Below are 19,535 nucleotides of genomic sequence, written 5' to 3'. Positions count from 1 at the left end.
GTTGGAAAACAACAACAAGAAGAGAGACTTTGAAAGAGAGACGGCAACTTAGTGTGGGGAGGTCCGTAGAGTACAACACAATTTACTGCTCTCTTACTGCAGAGTGATCTATTTTCTACTACGGTCAAACTTAACGTTCCTTACTACATAGAAAGGGAAAAACTGGTTCCACTTTTTTGAAGGGAGTTAAATCAGGCATGGTAATACAAGCCTGTAATCCCAGCATGTAGTAGGCAGAGGCAGGAGGATCAGTATTCTAGGTCAGCCTGGGCTACATAAGCATGATAGGCTAAAAATAAATAATAAATTAGATAATATATTTTAAAAAATAGTGTTTCGCAGACAACAATTCCTCATCTGTGGTTTGTGTCAATTCCCCACGTGGCCTAACCACAAAACCCCAGAGAGCCTGAGACACAGTTAAACCCAGGAACCTTCCTTTCTAACTCAGGTTTCTACCCGAGTACACAGAAGGGATCGGAAGTGGCGTGCAGCCGAGGGGAGGAGCAAACGCCAGCCGATTGGCCAGCTGGCCGGAGGAGGATGGTGCATCCGGAATAAGCGCCCCTCCACTTTACTGCCGCTGCCCAGTTACAAGTTCTCCAGGAGTTGGTACCTGGCGGCCGTACCGCAGCCCTGGGCCGACCGACGAGATGCCGAACGGAAGCCGCTGCCCGGATTGCGGCTCCTCCGAGCTCGTGGAAGATTCGCATTATTCTCAGAGCCAGCTGGTGTGCTCCGACTGCGGCTGCGTGGTCACCGAAGGGGTCCTAACTACCACCTTCAGCGACGAGGGCAACCTCAGGGGTACTGGTCTTGAACCCGGGGATCGCCAGCCTTGGGCGGTGGAGTCCTTAAACCCAGCTCCCCCTTCCCAGCCTCCTCCCTTTCTTGGCCATGCGCACAGTTAAATGTGAGAGAAGTGGGCTTTAGTAAACAGATGAGCTGGAGGAGGGTGCGATGTGATTTCTCAGTACCTACTACGGTGTCTGGCATTGGGTGGGTATACTGGTTCGTGAATGAACGAAACGAAAAAGGTTTCATTCATCTTGTCAGACCTGGTCAGTGTTGAAGGAGTGCCGGTAAATTATTTGGAAATGACAACACGAACCATCATCTCCTAGCAGGTTTTAGCACTAATTGGCAACTTGCTCTCCTCTGCGTTCCACGCCATTGCTCTAGTACAGCGGTTCTCAACCGGTGGGTGGTGACGGCCTTGGTGTCCACAGAATCTTTCACAGGAGTCCCCTAAGACCATCCTGCATATCGGCGGTTTACATTATGATTCATAATGCAATTCATAATTCTCTTTTTTTCTGTAGCTAATGCAATCTTCGTGTAACCATTACAAAATTACAGTTATGAAGTAGCAATGAAAATAATGTTATGATTGGGGGTTACCACAACGTGAGGAACTGTATTAAAGGGTCGCAGCATTAGGAAGGTTGAGAACCACTGCTCTAGTCCTTGGCTAATGCAGCCCTCAAAAGTGAATGTATCAGAGAAATTATTGGAAAATCACAATTGCCAGTGCAGCTTTTTAAAATATAGTTCTGTCCTATTTTACATAGATGGGTATCTTCTCTGAGGTAGAAGTAGAAACACAGTCATTTGAAATCTCCCTGGCCTTATGCAATCAGAGGGCAAGGAGGAGGTGAACGAAGGCCAGCTGTGTAATTTGTTGTTTGCTATTTTACAGAAGTGACATATTCTCGAAGCACTGGGGAAAACGAACAAGTTAGTCGCTGCCAGCAACGAGGTGAGAATCAAACTTTTTTCCCCCTTAAATTTCAGTTTTGCTTTTATTTATGTCACTGTTTAATGTTTTGATATTATGTGTATGGGTGTTCTAACTGCATGTATGTGTGTATGCAGCATGTGCATGCCTGGTGCCCATGGAGCCCATGGAGTTAGAAGAGGGGGTTGGATCATCTGGAATTGCAGTTATAGATGGTCATGAGTAGCCCTGTGGATGCTGGGAAGCAAATCCCAGGTCGTCTACAAGAGTAGTAGTGCCTTTTAACTGCTGAGCCATCTCTCCAGCCCAGAGCATCAACCTTTTATGACACCGTGGCCTTAAAGACTTTTTTGTTTTGTTTTGTTTTTGTTTTTCAAGACAGGGTTTCTCTGTGTAGCCCTGGCTGTCCTGGAACTCCCTCTGTAGACCAGGCCTGCCTTGAACTCAGAAATCCGCCTGCCTCTGCCTCCCAAGTGCTGAGATTAAAGGCGTGCACCACCACCACCTGGCTGAAGATGGTTGTTTTGATGACCTAGTCTGTCTGTGTGTCCTTGTTTACTGGTGTCAGGCACGCTGAGAGAGAACAGTTGTTAACGTGGCGTGTGCCTACAATCTCGGCACTCTGGGGTTGAGGCAGGAGGATAGAGTTTGAGGTCAGCCTAGCCTACATACTGAGTGTGTATTAAAAACCAAAAGGCATAGAGGTAGAGGAAGGTTTGGGTCTGCACAGGGAGCCTGAGTAAAAGCATGGCTTTGGAGCTAGGGGTAGGTCGGTGATAGAATATGTACCTATCATGTGTAAGGCTTGAGGTTCAATCCCCAGCACCAAAAAGAAAAGAAAAGAAAAAAAAAAAAAGACATTTTGCCTTGTCTGTAAGTTAAAATACGAAGGTGGTGGATTGAATGTGACCTTTCTACAAGTGTTGTGCACCATTGGAAGGACCATGGTTCTAAAGGGCTAGGAATGTAGCTCGGTGATTAAAAGGTGTGCCCAGCATGGTTGAGGATCTCATGTAACTCCAGCCCCACAAAACACACGCCATATCAGGTGTCCTGTTAGCACAGAAGGGCGTATTATTTGTGCATCTGGTATATATGGCAAGTTTAACAGAAGTCAATTAAGCCCTAGCAGAACTTGCTTGCAGTTGTACTCTTTGACCTCTCTGCTTCCTGCATGTTTTCCTAGATCTCCGTCGAGTAAGAGACCTGTGTCGGATTCTGAAGCTGCCGCTAACGTTTGAGGATACAGCAATTTCCTACTACCAGAAGGCATATCAGCTGTCTGGCATCCGAGCTGCCAGGCTGCAGAAGAAGGAAGTGTTAGTCGGATGCTGTGTTTTAATCACCTGTCGGCAACATAACTGGCCCCTCACCATGGGAACCATCTGCACGCTGCTCTATGCCGATCTGGATGTGTTTTCTGGCACCTACATGCAGATGGTAAAGCTCCTGGGGCTGGATGTGCCTTCCCTGTGCCTGGCAGACTTGGTGAAGTCTTACTGCAGCAGGTACTGGTCTAGGAGGAACACCGGGCTAGGCTGGATCCTGGGCATTCTTTCACCCAGAGCCTGTCTCAAAGGATGCGAGGGTCTTTCCTGTTTTGTGCTTACTACTACTTATGCAATTTACACACGTTAATACTGTTTATACAGTTCCAGAACGTTGTAATTTCAAATCCCTTTTCCATCATAGGAGTGTGATAATTAAAAAAAAAAAAAAAGCCTGTTAGCCAGCCTTGGCATAGTACTGCTGAGTTGTCATTTCCTGCTTTATGAATGGCAGTCAATGGAATTACATGGCGGGGGCCACGTAATGTGCAGTGACCCCGTTCCAGCAGGGTCACCTCTATATAGAGTCCAAAGATGCCAGTTAATGGTGGGTCAGGGTTAGAGGGTAAGGCTTTACTGGGAGTTTTGGTCATTGTTTTGTTTAGACAGTCTCATACAGCCCAGGCTGCCCTTGCTCGCCTGGCTTTCTTGCCCCCATCCTCCCAGTGCTGGGATTACAAGTGTGCACCACTGTCCTTAGCCTGCCTTTTGTTTTGTTTTGTTTTAATGAATTAGGTTTTTTTTCTCACTAGTATACTTTAAAACAAAACCACAAAGTGGCTGACCAAGTATGATAGCACACATTCTTATTTGTTGTTTTTTTCCAGACCGGGTTTCTTTGTGTAGCCCTGGCTGTCCTGGAACTCACTCTGTAGACCAGGCTGGCCTCGAACTCAGAAATCTGCCTGCCTCTGCCTCCCGAGTGCTGGGATTAAAGGCGTGCGCCACCACTGCCCAGCCAATGGCACACACTCTTAATCCCAGCACTTGGGTGACTGAAGCAAGAGGCTCAGGAGTTCTAGGCCAGCCTGGACAACATGGTGAGACCCTATGTTTTAAAAAAAACAAAAAGCAAAACACCAGTAATGGTTGGAACTTGGTCATATCCTAAGTAGATGCAGGTAACAGCACACTTTCCATAGAGCGATCAAGGACGTTGGAACTGTGCAAGGGGAAGGCGCTCAACTCTGTTAGTGCCCTTCACCTGGCAAACGTCTGCCCCCTGTCCTCAGTCCCTCTCCCCAGCAAGCTTGGGTGTTTCCAGGACAAAACAGCTTCCCAATCAATCTTGGGAGGATGACACATTTCACCCTGAAAAGGCACTGTGATCATTCATTCACTTGACCCTCACTTTGGTGTTTCAGCTTCAAACTGTTCCAAGCGTCCCCATCCGTGCCAGCCAAATACGTGGAGGACAAAGACAAGATGCTGTCTCGAACCTTGCAGTTGGTGGAGCTGGCAGATGAGACGTGGCTAGTGACTGGACGGCATCCCTTACCCATCATCACTGCAGCCACCTTCCTGGCATGGCAGTCTCTGCGGCCTTCAGACCGGCTGACCTGCTCTCTTGCCCAGTTTTGTAAATTGGCAAATGTGGACCTGCCCTACCCAGCTGCGTCTCGCCTGCAGGAGCTCCTGGCCGTGCTCCTTCAGATGGCCGGCCAGCTGGCCTGGCTACAGGTTCTAAAACTTAACAAGCGGTCAGTGGTGAAACACATTGGTGACCTTCTCCAGCACCGCCACATGCTGGTCCGAACAGCTTTTCGAGATGGAACAGCAGAAGTGGAGGCCAAGCAGCAGCAGCAGCAGGGACAAGGACAGCAGGACGAGGTGGGGGATGGTCCCTTCGATTTGCCCAAGAGGAAACGTCCCGCCAGTCCCACTCCCCTCCTGCCCCCCTGCATGTTGAAGCCCCCCAAGCGGACCCACACCTTGCCCTCCGAATCTGCAGTGACTGGTGATGAGGATATTTCGGATAGTGAAATAGAGCAGTATTTGCGCACCCCTCAGGAAGTTAGAGACTTTGAGAGAGCCCAAGCTGCTAGCCAGGCAGCCATGCGTGTCCCTAACCCTCCCTGATGCACATTCTTTAAGGTGTCTTCAGTTCTGACTGCAATTTATTAACAGGCCTGTTGTGTTGCAAGAAATGACTCTTGGCTGTTTCTTTTTTAAAGAAACCAAGAGTAGCCTTGCTGTTAATTGGACCCAAGGTCCTAGAGAAGATGGGAGGCAGATGCGATGACTGTGGTGGTGGTGGTAGGGAAGTGCAGGTCACTGAGCCAGCTGTCTATAGAGTCCAGGATGAATCCTTCCTAAGACTGCTAAGGAGTCTGTCTGTCCAGCTCTCTCCTACCCTAGTGTGCAGTAAATGCATTGCTGGGGTGAAGGAGCTGCATCCTAGTGCTATCAACCATTATATATCCATGAGCACGAACAGCAGTTCCTGGCCGGTGTCTGGTCTAGGCTCTAGTGGTTTTGAGTATTCATAAGACCCTTTACATCATTAACAAAAGGACCATGGGTGGGCAACAGCTGTCGCTCAAAGAGTTTTGCAAGATTTTAATATATTAAAACAAAGAGGCATCTGCTGGAAAACATTCTATTGTATAAAACCAGAGCTTTTAAAACGTGTTTTCTTTGGCACTTCATCCCCTCCCTCCCCTTTCCCCGGCATATTGCAAAAAGCTCTCCGGTGCTAAGGCATCGGCAGGGTAAAGAGCAGCCAGCTTATGTGGGAGAGGAATACAAAGCTTTTCCTCTAATAGTGTCTGTGCAGCAAAGCATAAATAACGGGGCCCATCTCAAAGAGTATGGAGTCTTCCCTGCTCTGTCCTCTCGCTTGACCAGAGCTGGGATCCCTGCTACTTCCCAGAGCCCAAGGGTTCCTCTACTTCCATGTGGTTCTGTATTAAAAGGCATCTTGAGTTGAGGAAAATGGGGGCTGGAAGCATAGGCAGCCTGGACCCAGGCGCTGCCTTGAGTGTGGTTGGGTTTCAGCGTTAGGAGGTGGTTTGGCACTTTGGGTTTCTAACTGAGGTTAGAAATCAGATTATTAGCATGGCTTTGCCACAGGAGCCTCATGGAGGCATTTCCCCTCAGTCCCCCGGAGTTGGAGGGCTGGGAACACACAGTGGGTATTATAATTGAGCAGCTAAGCTGAGCCACTTGCAGACCACTGTATAGGTTGTGAGACCCACACATCAGCTCCCTCCCCTTGAGTCTTAAGGCACCTGCTGGCAGTATCACTTCCCAGGTGTGTGTGGGTTCAGGGTTTGCTGTGTGAACTCTGCTGGAAAAACTGTACCACTCCCATAGTTAGGGATTCTGTCTCCCTAATTATGCACCTTTCCCACCTGCCTGCCTCCTGAGGGACAAGCTCCTCTCTAGAGCTGCCCACCACACTGCCCTACCCCTCCCACCCCCACCCCCCTTGCATAGTTAATCTGAAAGGCAGCACCTGTTACGGCTCCCTGGCTCACCTGCTGGGATGGTTTCCCAAGCCAAAACTGGGGGAGAGGCCTGGGATATTGGCAGTCACAGGATACCTTGCCGGGCTGGTGTGGAGAACCCCACCCGGGTCTCCCTCTCATTTCCTGAGCCTACCTGGGCTGGGCTCTTCAACTCAGTTTATGGGTTACCCTAGGGACCGATGGATGTTTTGTGCCTACCTGGCAGGATACCAAGAACTTGCCCACCAAAACTGGTCTGGGATTGTCTGTCGCTACTGCTGAGGGACAGTCCACAGTAGTGGCAAGCATCTGCCTCCCTCCCCCTTCCCTAGCCTGGGTAACTAAAGATGGTGGACTCAAGGGCAGCATCGGGCGTGGCCGCCTTAAACCTACATACACATCAGTAGACAGCTTGGACCGCCCAAGCCCGCGTGACCCGCCCATCCTAAATCTGGACCTAGACGGTGGTCTCGCTTTTCCAGAGGCCAGTCTTCATGGAGCCTCCCGCTATGGCCTCTGCACCAGTTACACTGGCATCCTCATACTTGCCCCCTTTGGGGGCACCGTTAAGACTGGTAGTGTTGAGCGGATAGGAGCGGCGCTTGCTCTCCCTCTCCAGCGCGCTGCCGCTGCCCTTGAGGTTGTCACGGCTGGCGCTGCGGCGCTGCCCGGGGCGCCCCGTCTCAGGGATTGGCGCGGCGCTTGTGTCACTGCCCTCCGACGGCGTAAGCATGGGCTCACCCTCGAGTGGAAGACCGTCTCCCGGACTGTTGCGGCTGCTGCCCGGGTAGCTGTCAGACGGGCTGTTGTGCAAGCTGCCGCTCTCACTGGACAACAGCTCCGGAGCTCCTGGGGACGTGCCCGCGCGCAACGCCTTGAGCCGGCTCTTACCACTAGTCTCTCCGGCTCGGTGCCCCTTGGCCCGACTCTTGTGTACTCGGCGCCCATGATGCAGGTTGTTATGGTGCCGGGGAGCTAGGCTGCCACGGGAACCGGTGGGCTCTGGCTCTCCATCCCCGCGGGCGGTCACGCTTGCCTCGCACACCTGACTCTGGGCCACCTGCAGATTGGTGAGTTTGCAGGGGGGTGGCGGCGCGCGGCCACTGCTGCCACTTGGGGAGGACTTGAGAGAGGCTGGTCCCTCCCCCAACACTGGGGATCCATCCTCCGTAGAAGTCGGCAGGGCCCGGGCTGGGGCGTGGGAGGCCGAGGGCGAAGCAGGAGGGCAGCAGGCGCGCCAGGAAGCCCGGACATCTCTACGTCTGGCACAGTGGTGAGTGAAGACAAACAGACCAAGAGCTGAAGCTGCCACACCGTACAGACAGCTACACACCACTCGGGGCAGCCAGCGCTGAGACACCGCCAAGGCACCACAAGCCCACATAGCCAGGTACAGGAAATGCGTGGTCATCAGCGCCCCCAGCTGGACTCCAGGAGAATATACGCCATCACCATCCTCTGGGGGCGCAGGTGTCCCTACTCCTGCGCTAACTGTAGCCAAGAGAGAGCCAGAGTCACTCAGGAGGACGCCACTACTCCTGAGCCTGGTGGAACCCCTCAGCTCCTCCCCTGGCTCCAGAGAGAGCCTGTTACCCTGCTTTGGATTCTGGGCCACATGGCCCCGTAAGTGAAGGCCCGCACACAAGAAGTAGATCCAGGTGATAGGCAGAATCAACGCCACCGGTATGTAGAAGGCACCAAGGCTTGGACGCCACACCAGCCAACAACTAGGGGGAGACAGAGAGGTAGTAGATGAAGAGTTTGGAGAGCGCCCTGGAGGCGGGGGCACAGGCTGGGTGGTTAATGAGGGAGGATGTGGAAGTAGAGAGGAGAGGCAGGACCTGGCTTAAGTCAGCATGCAGGGGCTCTCTGGCTGGGCGGAACAGCAGGCATGGGGCTGGTGTGAAGGTTGGGCAGGAAGATGGTGGTGTTGAGGCAGGAGGGAGTGGTGCTCACTAGGGACTGTGGTCCCGGTAGTTGTGGATGTTGACCGCAGCGGTGATGCCGCAGATTATGAGGGGGATCCCTCCAGCAATCAAGTAGAACCTGGGGAGGGGGAGCGGAGGGGCGGGGTTTAAAGGTCAGAGGGATGGACCACTGGAGATAAGGGAACCAGGCGCTCAGAGCCCTCAAACTGAGTCTCTGTCTTTTCCTCTGCTCTCTTTAAATCTGTGTGATTTGGGGAGGAGGGATGGCGCAGGTAGAGCTTGGCTAAAAACTGTTCTAAGAAACAAGAACCATGGCCAAGCGGCTGGCTCTCTCTCTCTCTCTCTCTCTCTTTTATTTTTTTTAGTACAATGCCCTCTGGTGCCACCCAGGGATCTTGTACTCATCCCCACCCCACCCACCCCCAGCGTTGCCACACCCATCTTGGGTCCTGAGGCCCTTCTCCCAGCTGATAGCTGAAAGCACTCACCGGAGCATGGGGCGAGGACCAGGCGGGGCCGCATCCCCTTCTTCCGGAGGGGGCGCCCTCCAACTAAGCTCTTTGTGGAGGACTCGAGCCTTGACCCCCATCCAGAGCAGTGACGACAAGGAAGAGTAGTGCAGAGTGATGCCCACCTACAAGGTCAAGGCACCGAGGCTTGGGACCTGAGTTGCTGACTGGGCTATACCCTGGACTGTCAACCGAGCATGTTCTCACTATCCTCTCAGCTCCAGCAACCCGCCGGGCGGGGGGGGGGGGGAGGGGGTCATCACACTGATCCTAGCCCGTGTCCTCTCTGCTTCCATCCAGGGCTCTCTCCCACCCTAGGGATCCTCTGGGACCCAGGCATAGCTGTCTGGCTGGTACAAGACCTCTCCCCACTGCAATCCCCACTCTCCACTTAGCCCCCATCTTCAGTGATCTCAGAGCTAGCCTGACCTTTCCTGTTATTCTCCACATCACCCCTTCCCAGCCCTGCAAAGCTAGCAGAGAGAACAGAGGAGTCGGGGCTAACCCCATGCACCTTGTTTCTGTTGTTATGCTCCCCCCTTCCTCTGAAGGCACCCTATATTTTAGAGTCCTTACCGCTTGACAAACCATTTGGTAGTTGGTGAGAGTGACACCCCCCACAAAGACAGCAGAGGTCATGGCCATATGGAAACAAAGGTTCAGCAACATATGCCAACCCTTCCGGGACACGTGGATGGAGCTGCCTCAGGAAAAAAAAAAAGAGTCTTTTATTAATGAGCTATCCAACCACTCACAGGGTCTCAAGACCCGTGGGAGAGCCGAAAAGAGAAAGACATGTTCTCTATGAGCACGTTATGTGCTCTAGGCAATGGGGAAGCAGTCCTTCATCTCCCCACCCCCAAAATACGTTGTCCAACTCCAGGACCTGATCAGGTTATGTGGGCTTTCCTGAAGGAGAAACATCTGCCAGTCTATGGCAAGATCCTCCCCCGGGCCCTGCCCCCGGAGCAAACCCTCACCTGTGGTTGAGGATGTACGTGATGATGGTGGAGAAAAGACAGAGTAGCAGCAAAGCTGTGCAGGGGTACACGACAGGATGCAACCCAGCCCCAGAGCCTCCTGCCTCCCGAGGGAATGCATTCAGCTCCTGGAAAAGAGGGAGCGAGAGGGCTGAGCTGTCCCAGTCTGTCCCTAAGCCAATTTCCCTCGCACCGACCCCTGCCAGCCTTGACCCCACATCTGAATGCTTCAGTCCATTTGGTAGATAGAACATAAGTGTGAGGAGCTGGCCTCAGGGAACACTGGCCATCCTGTCTTCTCTCTGCCTTGCCCCTTTCAGTGTTCTGCCTTTCCGGGGGGGTTCTTTTCAGATGCCCAGTTGAAAACTCAAGCGTTATGGGGAAGGGCTGGGGAGATGACTCATGGTTAAGAGCACTGGCTGCTCTTCCAGAGGACCTGGGTTCAATTCCCAGCACCCACATAGCAGCTCACAACCATTTGTAACTTCAGATGCAGGGGATTTGACACCCTCACATTGATATGCATGCAGGCAAGACACCAATGCACATAAAATAAAACAAGAAAGAAATCATAAAAAAAAAATAAAGTTCCAGAGGAAGATTGTCTGTAATACGGCCGTGTCTCTGCTCAGTGTCAGCAAAAGTTGTATGAGGAGTGGGCCGAGGGAAGGAATGACTAGACATGTTCCCGGGCTGCTTTTCAACTAGAATAACTCAGGTCACAATAAGCACGTTGATACATGCTCATTATTCTAGCATTTGGATGGCAGAAGCAAACGGATCATCAATTTAAGGTCAGCTGTGTAGTGGGCTGGGTTACAAGAAATCCTATCTCAAAAATCAGAAACCACTCAAATGGCAGTGTGGCACACATCTTTAATCTGAGCACTGCAAGCAGAGGCAGGCAGATCTCTGAGTTCGAGGTCAGCCTGGTCTACAGAGTGAGTTCCAAGACAACTGGGGCCACACAGAGAAACTCTGTCTCAAAACAACCAACCAACCAACCAAAAAAAAAAAAAAAAAAAAAAAAAAAACCAAAACAACAAAACCTCAAACCAACCAACCAAACCATACTAAAACCCAAAAGGGCCTGAGGCCAAAGCTAGATGGTTCCAGATCCCTCTTGAAAGATAAAGGGCATGTTAGAGGTTAAAGGGTCATTTCCCATGAACTTTAACATCAGCAGAGCACAGGGTTGTTGTCCATTCTCTAGTTTCTTGTGGCTTCAAGTGATCAAAGTCCCCCAGTCCCTACCTCCCACACATATTTCCTTGCCTCCCTCCCCGCATCTCTGCACACTCTCCCTTCCCCCACCATTATACGCACCATAAGCACAGCCACATTGCCCAAGTGCTGGCAGTACAGGGCGCTGACGTTGGGCTGGCTGTAGCGGAGCCTGCAGCCTTCAGAACTCCAACCTCCAGGCCCATCCTGGTTCCACCAAGCTGCCATGGGGTCAGCTCCTTCAGCCCAGTGCCTCAGTGACACAGCCACGGGCTCTGTCAAGTTTCCCACACCACAGCCACCTGCAGGGGCAAGGACGTCCATGCAGACACATGAACCTGTCAGGAAGGTTGCTGAGCGTGGTAGGAGCATACGGGGACAGACACTGCTGACCTGGGGACAGAACTAGATACAGTCTGGGTTCAGGATACCCCAGGGAGACTCAGGCAGGGAGTGAGAGACAGACAGGTGACACTGCTCCTAACAGATTGCTAGATGACTGTCAGCTGAAGTGTGCACCCTCAAGGGAACAGGCACAATGGTCTGTGCTCAAACACTAGAAACTGTCTGTGCTCAGCCCACTAGAAACTGACATAAGCAAGGCACTTAACAAGGGTCCCCACTGAGACTGGAAAGAGCCTATTTTAGGAACAGGAAGGGATCCCGAGGTAGTGACAGCAACACCTTCATGGCACACAGGAGACCCTGCATGACATGTAGAGGAAGGTATGTGTGTATATGTGTGTGTATGTGTGTGTGTATACATGTATGTCTGTATGTATGTCTGTATGTATGGTTATGATAAACCAATGGGGCCTGAAGGCGCTCTGATGTGTCTAGAGGTTTTTTTCAGAGGAAAAACCTGGTGACATTTAGGTCTCGTTGTAAATGGAGGTTGCCTTGGCAACCAAGGCCAAAGTTTGTTAGGTAGAAGGAAAGACTTGGAAAGACACATGTGGGCAGGCGGTGGGGGAGAAGCTGCTCTTGATGGGACAGCCCAATTAAAGCCAGGGCTATAGTGTTGGGGATCAGACAGCCAACAAGGTAGTGAATCTCTCCCCACTTCCAGTTACCCCTCCCACTCTAGTCTCTAGCCTGTATGCTGTGTCTGGAAGCTCTGACTGCCCCTTGGGGTCAATTCTGTCTGTCCCACCTTTAAAGGGGACAATGCCATGGCTATCTTGCCCTTTTGGACATTTCTCACCAGGGCTGCTGGCCTATTGATTCGAGGAGCCTCTGGTTGGAATAGCTCAGGTGTGTGTGTGGGGGGGGGTATTATTCAAATTCTCCACTACTCAGGGAGGCAACATCCATGGCCTTCCTGGTTTCCTACTTTTAACACCTGAGTATTAAGTAGCGCTAAACTTCCAGGATGCGCTCATGCCCTACTGCTTGCCTGACCAGGGGCCATGTGCATCAGTGCAAGAAGCCTGGAGTTTGATGCAGAGGGAAAAGAAGTGAGGCTTTGTGCTTGTAGGCTTTCTGATATGTCAGATGCTCAGAATATAAAACTGCCCTTCGTCTGAGATGTAAAACCATGTCACTTTTGGTGGCTTCATCTCCACCAACCCTTCTTTTATAAGACATCTCTATTCCCACCCTTCCTTGAAAAACTGGTAAGGTTTCTGCCATCCTCTGCTAACTGAACCATGGCAATGGGGGTGGGGGTGAGGGAGACACGGAGGTGAGAGGGAGGGCAAGACAGATAGGCAGGAAGTTAGTCCCTTACTGGTTCCTGCAAATATGACTGGGGTGGCCACACCACGCCTCTTGCCAGGCCCAGCTGCTCCAGGACGGGAAGTGTTGTTGCCGTGGCTGCGGAAAAGACGGCCATTTCTGAAGACCAGCAGTTGCAGGGTGCAATCTGGAGGGACTGGGGGAGCCAGGGCAGCCGGAAGGGTTGAGAACAGGCTGGGGGGCAGCTGGATGGAGGCCAGGGCCACGCTATTCTGAGGGGACATAGGAGGTCCTCAGAAATACTCAGCAACCCTGGGCTTTGAGGTCTTCCAGCCCCTTCCTGTATCCTGTGCGGTCCCGCCTCCCACCTCCCACCCACCACCTGACACCTGCATCTCAGTACCGCCCACCTCAGCTTCTAGTCCCCACACCCACCCACGCTCTTCCCTTCCCCCGGTGCCCACCTTGATGTGGAAGGATGACAGAGAAATGTTGGGCCTCCCAGTGGTGCAGCGGAACCTAAGCTGCTGATCAGCTAGGGGTTCGGGCTCGACTGGGGCATCCTGGCCGGGGCTGCTTGGCTGTACACCCGACACTCCTACCTCCCTCCTCTGGAAAGCCGTGCAAGTCAGACCCACGTAGCTGTGAGGCTTGATGAGGTAGGCCTCCAGTGCCACATTCCTTGAATTCTAGGGACAGGGAACTTGTCACCCAGTGTCTGAGATAAAGTGGTCTTTTTTGCGAGACCACACATTTCCTTGCTTCAGATCTCCCTTTATCCTTCACTGTCTCTTCAAAGCCTGGAAAGTCTTAGGTGTGCCATGGAGTCATCTATATGCACACTTGTGCACACATGCGCGCATGCACAGGCACACGCACACACGCACCCACACCCACATGTACACATGCACACACGGGTGTCTTCCAGCCACGGGCCTTCTCCTTCTCTTGGAAGCATTGCTGCTCCAGTATGCTCACTATCTTCTACCTGCTATTTCTGTTGCCTGCACCGCAGCTGTCAGCAAGGGTCCATGTCTAGCTCCCATATGTCCCCAAGTATCTAGCACAGCATCTTATATAGAGATGCTCTACCAGGCTAGAGATGTCACTGTCCCTCAGTGAACTTGTGGCACTCCTCATTCCATTCGAAGTGCTGTCCACCCTGCACAAAGCCTCCCTTTTCCTGCACCTCACACCCACTATGCTTCTATTTAACTTCGGCCAGCTAACCCTCAACTCAGCCCCCAGCCAGAAAGCCCCGCCAACTGTCGACAGTTCACAGCAAGCTGTGCTTGCCACCATGCTACCAGAGCCTGCAACATGTCCTGTGTCCTGGCGAGGGGGAGGCATGTCCCTTCTATGAACCAACTGCTACACTCTCAGGCTCCCCTCCCCCTGAACGGTCCCTCCCGCGCCAACCTACAGTACCACAGAGATGTGCTGGGCATGGGGGCTAAGGGCAGCTCCTCCGATTCGCTCCAGGGCACCCACAATGCCACTGCAGGCTTTGTCTTCTCGCTGGGCCAGCCACAAAAGGTGTTCATCCACCAGCATCAGGTTGCTGGCCATGTCCACCATCACCTCCACCAGCTGAGGGAGGGAGGGATGGAGGCAGGGCCGTTACCAAGGGCAGGGGTGGTATTGGGGACTCAGCATGAGGCTTGAGGTGACTGGAGGACGCTCCAAAGGATATGCTGACTCTCACCTCTTTGATCTGGTCAACGTAACCCAAAAACTTCTGGATCATCTGAGCCACATAGACCACGTCCATCATGTCTGAGAAGCTGGCGGCCTCTGCAGTATACACTCGCAGCTGGTGGGCCAACGTCAATGCATTGGAGGCATTGATGGGCATCTGGGATTATAGGGGGGGTGGTGAGAAGATCAGTCTGATTTCCCCTTTCTGTGCTAGAACTAGCCTCTGGGATTCAGGGCCAACATGGGAGAGGAACCAAGACCATCTACTGAGACCGTCATGGTCAAAAGTGTCCATGGATCCCTGATCATCACAACTCTAGGCTATTCAAGTCAAGCACCACCAGCCTAAGGATGGTAATAAGGCTATAAACCAATGTGATGGTGGATAGGGAAGACAGAGGAGAGGAGAGGCCTGACCCTGGCCTCCAAGACAAGCACAAAGGGATTAAAAAAATAAAAAAGTGTCAGTCCACAGTTCTTGCTGTTACCTCCTTTTTGAGACAGGATCTCGTTATATAACTGGTCATCCTGGAACTCACTCCATAGACCAGATTGGGCTTGAACTCACAGAGCCCCACCCCCCTTTGCTTCTGAGTGCTGGGATAGAAGGCATGCACCACTATGCCTGGCAGCTGTGCCCACTCTTAATGCACACCCAGGAATCAAGGTACAGCCTCCCTTACGAGGCATCAGGCTCCATCCCAGCCAATTCCAGGAATCAAAGTTTTTTTTGGGGGGAGGGCGGTGCCCCAGCCTCACCAGCACAAAGGTGTAGAGCACACGAGTGATGTCATTGGTGTACAGACAGTGTGAGTAGTCCCCTGGCTCCCAGCGGCCAGCTCGGTCACACCTGCGTGAGGCTCGGGTACCCGGGGCTCCCCCACTCAAGGGCACAGAGGTGAAGGGGTACTGTAAACAGGACTGGTAAGCCGTGATGCCAGCCAAGGTTCGGGGCCACCTAGCGGTAGAGTTAGGAAACTGTTAGGACCAAGGCTCTTTGGGACAAACACCCTCCCCTCCTTAACCCTGTCCCAGGACTGTGACACCAGACCACTGGAGCTAAGTGCAGGGTTCAGCAAAGGGTATCCTGGCAGACTTTAAGGGGTTCCCAAGTTCTGCTTTCTTTCAGTTTGTTCAGACAATGCTACTGCAGGCAATATGTGGGGATGCAATGCAGGGATTCACCGACAAGATCTGCCACTAAATTGCCACAATATGCTGATTGTTTTTGTTTTTTATTTTGATTTTGGTATTCTCAGCTCTACAGTATGGAATACTGTAATAATAACTGCCCTCCATACAGAGGGCCTCTTTTGCATACCAAAATGGGAGGAAGCAAGGAAAAGAGGCTCATTTTCTTGAGATGTAATAGCAAGACTGTGGGTTAAGTGACAAAAAGGGAGACGTTGGGACTGACTGGGAGGAAGAAAGCAAGTGGTTGGGAGCTGGAGAGATGGCTCAGAGCTTAAGAGCACTGACTGCTCTTCCAGAGATCCTAAGTTCAATTCCCAGCAACCACATGGTGGCTCACAACCATCTGTAATGGGGATCTGATGCCCTCTTCTGGTGTGTCTGAAGATGGCAACAGTGTATTCATATAAATAAATACATCTTTAAGGAAAAAAAAAAAAGAAAGCAAGTGGGTGCCCCTCATCATTTGTGCTCTCAGAAGGTACAGGTGCAGGGCTGGGGACAGGGTGGGAAGAGAGGCAGCCATTTAAAAAGCAGAAGCAGCCAACCTGAAGTCCCCGCGGTTGTTGGTCACCCGCTCTGCAGGGCAGTAGGAGGCAGAGGTCTCCAGCACTACTATCTCCACCTTCTTGCTGGTGTTGCCTTGGACTGTGGACACGGAGCACTCCCATTCTCCAGAGGCCCACACACCAATGTGAGACAGGGTCAGCTCACTGCAGGGGAGGAGGGGGAACTGGCTTTGGGCTCTGGTCAGCATCATCACCATAATCACCATCACCATCATCATCATCATCACCACCATCGATTTTCATTATCGTTATCATTATTAGTCAACTTGACCCAAGCTAGGGTCAACTGAGAAGACAGAACCTCAACTAAGAAAATGCTCCTATGACAGGAGCATTTTCTTCATTCATGTGGGCAAGGTCACGCCTAGACAGGTGATCCAGGTCCGGAGTTGTTTTAGAAAGCATGGGGAGCAAGCCAGGAAGCAGCCCCCCTCCATGCTGCTTCATCTCCTGCCTCCAGGATTCTGCCCTGCTTGAGTTCCTGCCCAGGCTTCCCTTCCTTTCCTCCCCAAGTTGCTTTTGGACATGGTGTTTATCACGGCAACTGAGACACTCGGGGGAGCGCTCTCAGGCCCAGCCTCGACTCCCTTCCATGGCCCCTGGACAGCCCACCTACCTATGCCTTGTCCTGGGACAACAGCTCAGGTTCTTGCTCTAATGGGATGAGAGATCCCTGTGCGTACATACTCACTGTCTTCTGATTGGAGGGGCTCTATGGGCACTGTGGAAACCCCTCCAATCAGGAGGCAATGAGGGTTTAGTTCTAAACTCTACTCAGACCATTTATGATTGCATCTTAGCTCTCTGTTACCGGCTGAATATGCCTGGCCCAGGGAGTGGTACTATTTGGGGGTGTGGCCTTGTTGGAATAGATGTGACACTGTAGGCATGGGCTTTAAGACCCTCATCCTAGCTGCCTGGAAGTGAGTATTCTGCAAGCAGCCTTCAGATGAAGATGTAGAACTCTCAGCTCCTCCAGCACCATGCCTGCCTGGATGCTGCCATGCTCCTGCCTTGATGATAATAGATTGAACCTCTGAACCTGTAAGCCAGCCCCAATTAAATGTTGTCCTTTATAAGAGTTGCCTTGGTCATGGTGTCTGTTCACAGCAATAAACCCCAAACTAAGACACTCTATAATCTCTCTCCTCCTCTCCCCCTCTCTCCTAGGAGCATGTCTGGAGGGCAATGGCGACTCCACTAGAGAGGGACAACAGAGCCGTACCTGGTGATGAAGGTGCAATCGTGGATGAGGTTTTCAGCAAGGACGATGCCGGCCTGCTCATCGCTCTCCATAGGGGCCCCATTGTGGTACCAGTGGATCCGGGTATCGTTGCCCAAGTAGCTGGCTGAGCACTGGAAGGGCAGGCGGTCACCCTGGAACACCACTTGGCGCAGGGATGGGATGAGGTAGTGGGTGTGCAGTTCCAGGGCCCCTTCTGTGCATGAGACATCAGGGATGATGCCTGAGCTCAAGCACGTGCGAGCCCAGGTCTGTGAGTGGCTCCACTTAGTGCCTTAATTGTCCTTAAAGGGCAGCACAGGGCGAGAGTAGGGAGAGCGGGGAACCCACAGAGCAGGCCCGGACCCTCTGCCTCTAGTGATCTCTGGCTGGGAATGAAAGGAGTCAGAAAGAATCCGCCCGGGGAAAAAAAGGGAAACAAAGAAGTGTATGGTGGTGTTATGCAGAAGGGGGGACCAGATGAAAATATCAACAAGCAAACAGATCTAGAAGAGGTTTAGGCATGCTGGCGGAGAGCCACCCCATGGAACTGGGTCCTGGAAAACATGGTCATCATATAACCACATCCCATCTGTAACCCAGAGAGCCTTGCCCTAGCAAGCTGTGGGTGAGGGACCTGCTCTTTGGGGCCTGGGACAGGTTTCTCACCACAGCGGAACTGGGACTCCTGGAGGCTGCTCAGGGCGTGGGCGTGCAGGGCACTGGGGTAGGCACAGAGTGTGCGCTCAGATAGCTGCAGGGAGTGATTCCGGGCCCAGGGCAGCAGCCAGCGCAGGCGGCAGTCACAGGTCAGAAACTCAGTACCAAAGTCCCTGCGGGCAGGCACAGGGAACAGTGTGGGCTCACACGGATGAGGCTAAGCAGGTAAGGGCTGGAGAAGACAACCTTGGATACATGTGTGCCCTGCTGCCCAGGATATGACTAATTTGGGGGCACTTCTGACAGTCTGCCTAACCAACAGGCATGATGCTCCCCCACCCCCCCTCGGGGCTAGAAATGGCCACACAATCAATCAATGTGTTGAATAAAGAATGGGAGTTTGAGAAGGGGCAGTGTGGGGTGGTGGGCAGGTAAGGTGGTTGCTCACAGGATCTGGGAGTTTCTTGAGGGGTAAGGCAAGGGCTGAGTCCCTGGTTCCAAATGTCTCCATTCTAGGCAGAGGAAGAGATGGGGGTGGAGGTGGGGACTGTTCCTGTATTGGGAAAGATACTCACACAATTTTAAGGGCTGGCAGCTCATCAAAGACCCCAGGTTGCAGACTAGAGTAGATGTTTCCAGATATGTTTCTGCAGAGGGCATGGAAGGGTGAGATAAGATCTCAGGGACCCCCTGGGACGAGCCAGAGCCAGATGGAAGGAGAAATGGGTCTGGCCCAGCCTTTTTCCTCCCAGGTCCTCCTCTCCCCTCCCTTTCCGCATTTCTCTCCCTCCCCCTCTCTGAGGCCTATCACTTACAGTCTGAGAAGTCTAGGGAGCCCTTGAAATGTCTCAGAGGTGAGACAGCCAATCCGATTGTTGGAGAGATCTCTAGAGAGAGAGACAGACACACACACACCAACTCAGCAAACCCTCAAATACTTCAGGATGAAGATTCTCTTCGGAGACATTCAGCAGGAGATTCTGTGGGCAGTAGGCTTGGGCCCAATGCCACAGCAAGCTGGAAACACCTCCACATTTGGCCTCAGACAATGTACTGAGGAAAGGCTGGGTGTCTGAGAAGGGACAGGGCAGGGTTGGTACTAGGGGTGGGTGCTGGGGGTATCTGGGAATTTCTTTGTGGATAAGGAGAGGGGCTGTGCGTAGAGTGGGCAGGGCATGCTACTCACAAGCGTTTTAGCTCTCCCAGACCTAGGAAGGCTCCAGGCTGCACGGTGCTGATGACATTGCTCCTCAGGTCCCTGTGGGAAGCAGTGAGGAGACCTTTACACTTTTGTCTGAAGGATGCCCTGCTCCTTGGGTGGGACATTTTGTCACCCCAATTGCTGTCTCTCTGTGGAGCTTG

At 52.4% G+C, this 19,535-nt stretch overlaps 2 protein-coding genes across 2 annotated transcripts in view; one reads left to right on the top strand and one right to left on the bottom strand.

Moving 5' to 3' along the window:
• The first annotated feature begins 578 nt into the window (after nucleotides 1-578).
• Nucleotides 579-5,209, top strand: Brf2 (BRF2 RNA polymerase III transcription initiation factor subunit). Its single transcript, XM_021170574.2, has 4 exons — nucleotides 579-807; nucleotides 1,700-1,759; nucleotides 2,925-3,246; nucleotides 4,431-5,209. Exons 1-4 carry the CDS (start codon nucleotides 654-656, stop codon nucleotides 5,143-5,145), a joined length of 1,251 nt encoding a protein of 416 aa, XP_021026233.1. The 5' UTR covers nucleotides 579-653; the 3' UTR covers nucleotides 5,146-5,209.
• Nucleotides 5,210-5,599: 390 nt separating this feature from the next.
• The window catches only part of Adgra2 (adhesion G protein-coupled receptor A2), a 37,805-nt gene continuing 23,869 nt past the window's right edge, over nucleotides 5,600-19,535 (bottom strand). The window contains exons 3-19 of the mRNA XM_021170573.2: nucleotides 19,360-19,431; nucleotides 18,989-19,060; nucleotides 18,749-18,820; nucleotides 18,183-18,346; nucleotides 17,517-17,730; nucleotides 16,271-16,435; nucleotides 15,291-15,489; nucleotides 14,539-14,688; nucleotides 14,262-14,423; nucleotides 13,298-13,522; nucleotides 12,886-13,105; nucleotides 11,259-11,458; nucleotides 9,933-10,060; nucleotides 9,529-9,652; nucleotides 8,932-9,077; nucleotides 8,472-8,561; nucleotides 5,600-8,242 (exon numbers count right to left, since the gene is read on the bottom strand). Coding sequence (XP_021026232.1) covers nucleotides 6,973-8,242; nucleotides 8,472-8,561; nucleotides 8,932-9,077; nucleotides 9,529-9,652; nucleotides 9,933-10,060; nucleotides 11,259-11,458; nucleotides 12,886-13,105; nucleotides 13,298-13,522; nucleotides 14,262-14,423; nucleotides 14,539-14,688; nucleotides 15,291-15,489; nucleotides 16,271-16,435; nucleotides 17,517-17,730; nucleotides 18,183-18,346; nucleotides 18,749-18,820; nucleotides 18,989-19,060; nucleotides 19,360-19,431 — 3,673 coding nt within the window. The 3' untranslated portion in view covers nucleotides 5,600-6,972. The remainder of the gene's footprint in view (nucleotides 8,243-8,471; nucleotides 8,562-8,931; nucleotides 9,078-9,528; nucleotides 9,653-9,932; nucleotides 10,061-11,258; nucleotides 11,459-12,885; nucleotides 13,106-13,297; nucleotides 13,523-14,261; nucleotides 14,424-14,538; nucleotides 14,689-15,290; nucleotides 15,490-16,270; nucleotides 16,436-17,516; nucleotides 17,731-18,182; nucleotides 18,347-18,748; nucleotides 18,821-18,988; nucleotides 19,061-19,359; nucleotides 19,432-19,535) is intronic.

This window comes from Mus caroli, chromosome 8 (genome assembly GCF_900094665.2).
Source record: "Mus caroli chromosome 8, CAROLI_EIJ_v1.1, whole genome shotgun sequence".
NCBI lineage: Eukaryota > Metazoa > Chordata > Mammalia > Rodentia > Muridae > Mus > Mus caroli.
This window is presented reverse-complemented; position numbering and strand designations above follow the sequence as displayed.